The sequence below is a fragment of the Mizuhopecten yessoensis genome, unplaced genomic scaffold (assembly GCF_002113885.1).
Source record: "Mizuhopecten yessoensis strain PY_sf001 unplaced genomic scaffold, ASM211388v2 scaffold3321, whole genome shotgun sequence".
Taxonomy (NCBI): Eukaryota; Metazoa; Mollusca; class Bivalvia; order Pectinida; family Pectinidae; genus Mizuhopecten; species Mizuhopecten yessoensis.
In genome coordinates this window covers 118,172-128,408 of record NW_018404986.1, presented here as the reverse complement: position 1 = coordinate 128,408, position 10,237 = coordinate 118,172, and the positions used below count along the sequence as shown (strand labels likewise).

The window sequence follows — 10,237 nt, the reverse complement described above, 5'->3', positions numbered from 1 at the left end:
GGAAATGTAAAATGTTAACGGACGACGGATAGCAATAGGTCACTTGAACTAAAGCTCAGGTGACCTAAAAATTATAAGTGTGATAAAACTTATTTCTGCAATAAAATGAAGATATACAGAGGTTTCATCTTCCTTCAAATATAAGATAAATACACATGCAATTGATTATCTTTTGGTCAGTGTCACGAAGTTGAGGAGTGAATACCGGATGATGGAGGTAGAATCAACAACAATGATATAAATTCAACAAATGTATTAACAATTCACTATATATATGTGTACAGAATCTACACAAGTGATAACGATTGAGTTTCTCTCTGTAAAAGGAACTATTACCTGGTGGTAATCGCACTAGGATCAAACGCTCTATTGCATACTGATTACCACACAGCATCAACATACACTCTCATGACTAGACTCGAGTATCCCTGTCACACCCTACATAGTAATAAGTTTTGTATCCAAGACTAGAAAGTAAACAATGTTCTAATTATGTAAAGTTCCTGAAATATAAGGCTTTGGTCATGAAGTATTCACACAACTAAGCTTAATAGTTAGTTCCACTAGTTACCCCACTGGGGGTATAAGCACAGTTCTGTAGTGTCACAACTACATGTAGGTGTAGGCCACATCAATGTCCTATTTAAATGTTAACACAATACTTAAGTACACGAATGTTCATATAGACGTAGCAGAGGGCTGTGATGTAGATTCACCCTGTCTCTGAAGTCATAGGGGTTCCTCAGGAGTCGTTGAAGTGTCCAGGCCCTTCCTCATCCCTGTCGTGGCGTGACTGTCTGTGACGTCTTCACGAAGCGTCTGAGCCGTCTGAGAAGAGTCCGTGACGAGCAGCCGTGACGAAGGATGTAGGTGGAAGTTGAAATGGCCTGGGTGCCGTCACTCTCGTGTTATCCCGTCCCCACACTGGCCACAGGACCCCAACTGCATGGTCCCCATCACTCGAACTACAAAAGGTCAACAACCTAAGGGTCACTTCCGGTATCAAACATATTCGAACTTCCGGTTCGTAAAATTACCCCTAAAACAACTTTTACATATTGACAATATATTACAACCATTTAACATATGCCTAACAGCCTAGAACAGTTCATAAATGTCACTGAAACCAGTTAGCTTTCATTAATTATCCGACTCGTAATCAACCCACTCACGTCCCATCCAAATAGCACATGGTTGAGCGAGCGGATTTCGCAAAGAACATTCTTTCGTTCAAAAATAGACAAAATGACCATGACAGCTACTTAGCTGGTCATGTTACAAACAATAGTGGTTTTATGCATAACACTCACCCCTGGGAAGTTCTATAAACCTGTTCCTACGCCATAGCTTGAGGTTTTACGGACGCAGACAGCGTCAGGTGCTGCGCCATGCCTTGCTGCTCTGTGTGTGACTCGGAGCGCAGTGACGGCCAAGGTAAATTCTGATTGGCTCCCACTCTCCCAGGTGAAAACCCCACATAATTTACCGTATTTCCCCTACTGTGATATGTCTATCACTGGTACTAGTGTACCGTACTGTATTTAACCACATAAAAACCCCGCCTATGGAAAAATATACCATAGCAAAAAAATACATAGAAACTCTTTCATACTAACAGTTACCATCTCGTAGATAAACCGACACTACTTGTGACAGTCAGCAAAACTAACCAGATACTAAAACAACAGAATTGGGTTGAGTCTACGCAATTTAAAATGATGTGCTGCCTTGTTGCAGAGTGCGACTTTACAAGAAATTGGCGTCTGTTATTATTCAACCTGCAACTACCACACTTGTATGTGTTAATATTTTTGTATTTGCACTTTGATAATGTAATAGATAGAGAAACAAGAGGCCCAGAGGGCCTGTATTGCTCACCTGGATATCTAAGCAATCATGGCAAAATATTCTCCAAATGAGATCCAAGGGAATATGCCAGACCTCAATACCAATTCTTGTAGTATGTCTGTATTAGATTTTTCATGTCCAGCAATTTAATGTATGGTTATGGGGTTGGGATTCCAAGCTGTGACTCAGAAACTAGATCCCTAGGGTTGTGGCCAGACCCCAGCATCAATTACATTATCATGACTGCATTCGTCTCTTTTTGTCCAGCATTTGTATTCATAGTCTTTGGGTGGAGATCTCAACCATTTTGAAGTTATGACCCAGGGGTTAAGTCTGCAAGGATGGGTCAGCCCAACCATTTGTACAATTTTGAATCTCCACTACCGAGGGATGCTTCCAGTCAAATAAGGTTGATATCCATCTCTTAGTTCCAGAGTCGCTTATATCAATATAGCCAAATTGCCCCCTTTTGGCCCCGCCCCTCAGATCCCTGGGGGGCCAGACCCACGGTTTATACAAAATTGGTTCCCCTTCACCCAAGGATGCTTCAGACCATATATGGAACAAATCCTTTCATTCCTACAGAAGAAGGATGATTTTAAAGAATTTGCTATATTTCCAATATTTGGCCCCACCCCTCAGGGGTCAGACCCACGGTTTATACAAAATTGGCTCCCCTTTACCGAAGGATGCTTCAGACCAAATATGGAACAAATCTTTTCATTCCTACAAAAGAAGAAGGATTTTAAAGAATTTGCTATGTTACTCCTATTGGGCCCCGCCGCTCAGGCTCCTAGGGGGCCAGACCCCCGGTTTATACAGAATTGGTTCCTCTTTGCCCAAGGATGCTTCAGACTAAGTATGGAACAAATCCTTTCATTCCTACAGAAGAAGAAGGATTTTAAAGAATTGACTATGTGTTCCCTATTGGGCCCCGCTCCTCAGGCACCTCGGGGGCCAGACCCACAGTTTATACAAAATTGATTCCCCTTCACCCGGGATGCTTCAGACCAAATATGAAACAAATCTTTTCATTCCTACAGAAAAAGAAGGATTTTAAAGAATTTGCTATATTTCCCCTATTGGGCACCGCCCCTCAGCCCCCAGGGGGGGCCAGACCCACCATTTATTCAAAATTTGTTCCACTTTCCTTAAGGATGCTTCTGACCAAATTTGGTCAAAATCTGCTCAGTCTTTTATGGCTAGTAGCTAAAAACTTGATGGTTTTCCCGATCAGTTCATATATTTATCACTCATGTAGCAGAATAAATTGATATTTTCCCTAATGCTTTGCAATCCTGTAAAATAACAATATACTGCCCTACTTATGAATATGTCAACAGGAAGCAATTAAATGTCCTTGCTAAATCTGTCCTGTAGACGAGACTTTCAAATTTTGTTTCTGTATGTATTGTTTTATGGCCAATGAACCACTGAAGCCATCTGAACTTTATAAAAGCATAAATGTATAGATATATAAATATACATTGTATTATACTGTATCAAATTTTCATTGCCATGTAGATTGATCTAGATGTATATGTATACAATCCACTCAAAAGCAGGTCACAAAAAACTTCTAATCAGCCCAGTTCATTGTGTTCATATTTACAAAAGCAACGGCATTAATATTTCAGCATCTAAAATGACTAATAACAATCCCTACAATCATATCATATACGTCATGACTGCATTGTATATCAATAATTTGTCCATGTTGACTTCCTTATTAAATAGAACTAAAGTGTCATTCTTAATTATTTTTGCTTCTGACTGTTTTTTTAGTAAGCCTTCCCCCATGAAAACTCCTGACTTAACTGAGAATTATGCTCTTTGGGATCATGTGTCTAAGCACATCTGAAGTAGGTTAAGCATCTTATTGACAAAATTTGTTGGTAATAATGATAATCATAATTTGAGGTTCTTATATACCGCTTTATCACAACTTAGTTCGTAGGTCGCCGCAAAGCAGTTCACAAATTATTATCCATGGTTATAGTGCCTTTGCAACCAGCCAATATCTTTCTCAATTCCCTGTGGAGCATACAGCCAGTGCTGCCATCTCGGTGCTCACAGCTAGTATTCTACAATTCTAGCACTGCCCATACATGTACTCATTTACAGCTGAGTAGACTGGAACAAGCGGAGTAAATTATCTTGATCAAAGATTGACTCGAACCTGCAACCCTTCGGTCATGCCCGACATCCCACCACTAGACTAACGAGCCTCCTTAGGATCGATGCTAGGCAGACTGGAATTATAGCCCTGTGTGACTGGAGTGTCTAAGTACATGTATGGGATCTTAAATGAGTTTTCATTTCATATGAGATTTTATGAAACGAGTCGTAGGAATTTATATTTTTGCGAGCCTTGGCGAGCAAATATTAAAATTTCGAGACAAGTTTCATAAAAGTTCATATGAAATGAAAACAAATTTAAGATACTTTTTATCACATAACCCAGAAAACTTGCATTTTGGTAGGTTTTAAAGCCAAAATGTAGAGGGCTCAATCAAACTGAGATAGCCATTTTGTTGCGCCATTCACAATTTATGATGTTACGTCATTGTCCATATAATGACGTCACAATCGATTTCTGACTGGCACAGCCAATGAAAAACGCTCCAGGGTATATTACACTAGTGACATATATAAAAATATTACACGGGCGAATTCACTGGATAACAGGCCGATTATGTGATAAAAGCATATATATGTAACAAAAATCCTAAATCTATACAACAGATATGAAAGTGCAGGTTGTTCCAAATTATGCTTGTTAAGGTTATTTGTTATTTTGGCTATAAGCTAGTTAACACTATTCTGCCATTTTTAGTTATTCTTAAAATTGTTTTGAAATTTTCAATGTCAGCTGTTGTCCCAATTCCATCATATCACAAAGAAACATTTAGCCCAAGAAATTGTTTTCCTTACAAAGTTTCAGAAAGGTATCAATAAACAGTAATAATCTCCAATTCAAGGTACATTTTGTGGGATGCTTCCAGTAAAAGATTTAACAGCCTGCACAATTTATATTTTCATGGTAAATATTTTGAATTTTCACTAGCTCTGATATAAAACTTAAATTCACCTTGGTAAATTGTGCTATTGATATACCCCTGAACTTAAACTTATCATAATCAAAATAATAATATTTCAAAAGTTCAACTTGTTTTGCATAAAGGAAAAGGGAACTCACTGTAAATTTTATTTAAGTATACTGAATACAGAAATGTAAATAAGCAATTATGTCTTTGACTTCAACTAAATATTTTAGTCATTGTTTATATATGAACACCTTGATAGGTAAATCAAACATACATAAATGTAACTAAAGTTTGAAATTGAAAAAAACAACCACAAATTTAACAGAACAGCGGCCGAACCATGACAGCACCATTTGAAATAGTTCCCATCACACATACACATTCATAATAGTTCTTATCCTCTGACGACACAGGGGACAAGTTCGGCGTGCTACATTCCTTGCCCTGGCAATCTGGTTACCACAGTCTACACACAGACACATGTGTCTACACGGAAGTATCAGTACCGATTTGTTCTGATCCTGACAAACTACACACTTCTGTCTTTCTCGTTCTTTCTCCATCTCGCGTTCAAAATCTTTCAAACTATCATAACTAATGTTGGATGGTGTTGTAGATCTCCTGAGGTTATACCTTCCATTTGTTGTTGCAGGAAGCTGAATATCAATATCATTACTTAAAGTTGTACTTGTTCCATCGCTGTCATCGGACAGGTTGGAATTTTGATCACTCCCAGAATCATCAGAATCATCTGTTACTTCAAATTCAATTTCCTCCTCTTCATCTTCATCAGATAAACTGTCATTGTCTATTTCACTTTCTACCTCACTTACATTCACATCATCATCTGAGAATTCAAACTGAGCATCCTCCACCATTTCCTCCCATCGGTGTGGCTGTCCCAGACGGTTGAGAATGGGAAACGTCATATCTCGGTTGGACAAATGGTTTAAAACACTTAAGACAAAAAGATACAGTAGTAATAATGTTATCAGTACAAGATAGGTTTCTTTTGGTATATTTGGTAAATAATATACCAAAAAGAAGTACATCTGATCAGTTAGGAACCGCACACTTTCTGCAAATCCAATCATAATACTGTCAAATATCCTCCAAGATAAAGAAAGGACATAGTTTAATGAATGAAATACATTAGCAAAAACACTAAAGGTGATATCCCAAACAAGGGTGAATGCTCCTGCTGAAGTCTTGGACCACTGTGCTATAACATCCGAGACATATGTATACAAATTGTAGGCATTGAGCTTTAGATCCGAGACGGACACGTGTAAGGCACTGGCAGTCCACTTTCCCCCAGTCATTATGAAATTAGTCAAAAACTCGATTCCTCGGAACAAGATATCCAACATGCTAGCAAGGAATCTAGAAAACTTCCAAATAAGCATGATAAACCCATACATGAAGTTGCAACATTCACTGAGGAAATCAACTCCTGATGAAACGATGTTGAACAGAACGGTGAGGAAAATTGACGAACAGTGGTACACAAGAGTCAAGAGCTGGATACAGTAATAAAGCACGACTGTTACTACTTCATAGTTTACTCGTATTACCGAATTAATGGCTCGGGACGAGTACTCGACTCCCTTCAAAACATAAGCCATTACGGTATACAGCCCACTCATCTCGTCCAGTTGCTGGCTAGTGTACTTGGAACAGATTGTCTTTGCGGTAATAATTATACAGGTTTGAATCGTGTGAAAAACAAGTGTTCATGGAGTTAATATGTTCATACTCTCCACTTAGTTCTCTCGGACCACAAGGAGTGGACCTCATCCAAAACCTCTAGTCAGCAGGTCGAGTTTGTTTGAGGCTATTGTTATTATATATTTCTGAATTACGGAATAAGACGAAACGCCGCTGTCAATGATATCTAAGCATCTGTATAATTGTAAGGCAATATTTCTACTAGGTGAACATACATTTAACAAGTACAGTCAGATGAGTGCATCAATGGTTTATTTGTGTCGTTTTATCGCAATTCGTACGATTCGATCCACACAATATTCCATTCAATAGAAAACGAAAGCGGAAGTAGGAATGCGAGTTTTTCATCTGTTTTCGCGGGTTAATTATAAGTTAAACCACGGAATTAGGTAGATGTTATCTAAGTCCGTGGTTAAACGAAACCGCGCGGCACTTGGGCAAAAGAACTATAGGGAGAAGAAATTGCAGGCAGTATCTGTACATTTAAATCAGGATATTATTCATTTGAACAGAAACGTATAACATCACTGTATCCAAATCGGGACACTTTTTAGATAAATAGCAATGCTCTTTATACCATATATCGTCTAGTTATAGGTTTCCGCGCGTTATACGTTATATTTCCGCTCAGCCATTTTATCAAGCTATACCTCGTAGCTACGTGACCTGCTGGACACTACACACGGATATTTTAGACGTTAAGCCATCGTCTGTAAACTGACGACTCTGAAGTGACAAAAGTTACCGGAAGTTCGTCCGGAAAACTAGAATTAATCACTGATTGAAAAACACGCATTGTGGCGATTTGTCGTCTCTCAAATCATTTAATTACCTCCTTACGTCCCTGGTCAGATTTCTGACCCCTGGCTAGTTCACTGTGATTACAGTTCAGTCCCCCCGTCCGATTGGTCAGTCCCTATGAGCTAGTGGTCACTTCGGCTCCGCTCCCAGCTGGTATTTAGGTGTTGGCGCCAAACTGTCCATTCTTTCTTTCGACACATTCGAGTCTTGTCACAATTTACCGCCCTCCCGCCCTCCATGTCATTGAATCCTTTTCGGAAGCATTTTGTATATATAAGTGTGAAAGGTATAGCTAGTGGACGCGGGTTTATTTATTAGGATTTACCCCCTTTTTCACTGGGATAAATTAGGCTTTTGAGTGTAATATTTGTATTATAAATGTTGTCTCAGTTTAAAATGTATCAGTATGTGAAGTAGAGTGGTGTACAAGTAGGAGTGAGGTACCTGTAGATCTTCTGGAACCAATTAATATCGTCTTTTTGGCATTTGGCACTGCACCCATTTTCTTGTGAATAATGTTGATTTCTATAATAAATGTTAACTGGCCTTTTTTGTCTGGTTTTGTTATAGGCGGTTGGGTTGATAATTTATGCAATTTTGCTTGATATATTTCATTCAATCAGGAACCGGTCTATTTTGTAGTCTGACAAACGTACAAAAATGTCGTATGCAAATTAGATGGACCACATCTCCTCGACATTTTTTTCCCATTTCCGAAGAGCGAAGGAGACATTCTTATATCGGTACCTTGTAATGCAATGAACTTCCAATTTTCGAAATTTTTATATGTAAGAATGCACAAAAAAAAACCCATTCTATTATAACCAGGGACGTATATACTGTCCCTTGATTATAACTAAGTAAATAAAATAAATAGATTTATAAAATTACATGAATGCGTTCAAGTTGACGTATTGAAAAATCAACAAAAAATGTGAAATTTAAAAAAAAAAAAAATGATAATTAATTTGACGATCAAAGATATATTTGTTATTCCAAACGAAGCTTTTGTCCGTGCAGGCAGGCTACCGTTGACAATTTATTTTTAGTGCATTCGAGTTATCTTTCTTTAAACACTTAATCAAAATAGACACACGGAAACATATTAACGGCTACTTCCGACGGGAGAAATTTGTTAAAAAATGTTTGTTCTGATTTGATTTTAAATACTGTTTTAATTTACTAGTATCAAGATTGTGTACATGTCTATGACAGTCATCCGTAATTTCAACAGTTTTCTACCGATATGAGTACGAAATCGCGACTGCTTCTTCAGTGCGCGGGAACCGATAACACGAGGATACAATACAGTATAACCCAGATATTACCGCCACCTTCCTAGATCAAATATATGGTTAGAAAGCCAACGAGAAAAGTATATAATCATAACAAGTATGGTCAAATTTCAATTTAAACCATATATATATGCAATGTATAATACATTTTACAACAATTATGAAACAAGTTATTTCAACTTAGACAGACAGACAGACAGACAGACATTCTTTATTTCCTCTTTTACAGGAGATTAAAGTCAATCAATACATACATATACATTTACATTTCAAATTACATAAAGATAGCGTTCATCAATAGAAAAAGGAAGATAGTTACAATAACGTGTCAATCTCACACACCATTCTTTCTAGATTAATTGACATATTGATCATCATATTTTCCCACTCGTAGTCTTCTAGTAGAATATTCACACGATCTCCTAATAAGAAACTGCATTGGTTTTCATCCTCTATATTTGTAAATGAAACATAGGAGGGAACTTCTAAAGCATTCACTACACCATCCATCATTAAGTCACGCGTTTCAAACAATTTCGGACACTCAAGCAGAAAATGAAAAACAATATCAGCAGTAGATTTACCACAAAGTTTACATAATACAATATCGCGTTCAAATATAAATGAATATTTCATTAGCTCTATTAACTGCCACATGCATTTATGCGATTTTTGCTTGGTACTCAGTTCTAATACGGGGTTGATTCCCTGATAACTGTGTATGGCAGAATAACGACGCAATTCCGCTTTTGTAGATAGTGCATCTCTCCACTGTATATGATAGAAATCTGTAATAAATCTTTTAATAAAGCGTTTCCAGCATAATTTTGGAGGTACAAATATGTTGGTTAAAAAGTCAATTAAAAATGATTCTATATTAAACTTTTTCATGATGTTGAACACATCTGGAATAAATCCTATTTGTACAGCGGACAGTTCGCCAAACATGAACTGACATAATCTAATAATAAACAAGGACTTCCATACAAACTTTACATTTCCTAAACACAACTTATTCCAAAATAGCAGTTTTTTAATTTCTACCTCACTCCAGATGTTAAAAACTCCTAAACATTGTGAAGTTACAGCAGTTGATGACGTGTTCGGTAGTCCAATACAACGCCTACAGACATATCTATGAGCGAGTTCTAATTCTTCAACAGATTTATTGGTATAAACGTTCCAAAGTTCGCTTCCATATAGCATACATGGATAAACAACAGATTTTACTATATTAAAACTAGTTACAGCATTAAGTCCATTAGCGTGAATGCCTATACCAATAAGAGAGTTTAAACTTTTCCTTCCTTTCACACAGGACTCGGTAATACCACTGTCTGATTTTAGGTTACATGTAAAGAATATCCCAGCATAAGTTTTCTGTGTAGTACGTGGAATAGCCACTTCTCCAAGAGAACAAGATATTTTACTACGTTGCTCTGATTTCGATCGACGTGAGCGATCGAATATCATAAAAGAACTTTTAACAGAGTTATACTTAAAGCGCCACATAGCAGA

The 10,237-nt window shown here is 37.5% G+C and overlaps 1 protein-coding gene and 1 long non-coding RNA gene across 2 annotated transcripts; both read right to left on the bottom strand.

Moving 5' to 3' along the window:
• Positions 1-238: 238 nt before the first annotated feature.
• LOC110447342 lies at positions 239-1,626 on the bottom strand. Its single transcript, XR_002462581.1, has 2 exons — positions 1,311-1,626; positions 239-965 (listed from the first exon to the last, which is right to left on the bottom strand). It is a non-coding gene; the product is annotated as an uncharacterized LOC110447342 (long non-coding RNA).
• Positions 1,627-5,042: 3,416 nt separating this feature from the next.
• LOC110447341 lies at positions 5,043-6,861 on the bottom strand. Its single transcript, XM_021492964.1, has one exon. It carries the CDS (start codon positions 6,539-6,541, stop codon positions 5,264-5,266), a length of 1,278 nt encoding a protein of 425 aa, XP_021348639.1. The 5' UTR covers positions 6,542-6,861; the 3' UTR covers positions 5,043-5,263.
• Between the last annotated feature and the right edge of the window lie 3,376 nt (positions 6,862-10,237).

Excerpts from the sequence above, each read along its gene's own strand:
- LOC110447341 (XM_021492964.1), bottom strand. The coding sequence starts at position 6,541 with ATGAGTGGGCTGTATACCGTAATGGCTTATGTTTTGAAGGGAGTCGAG.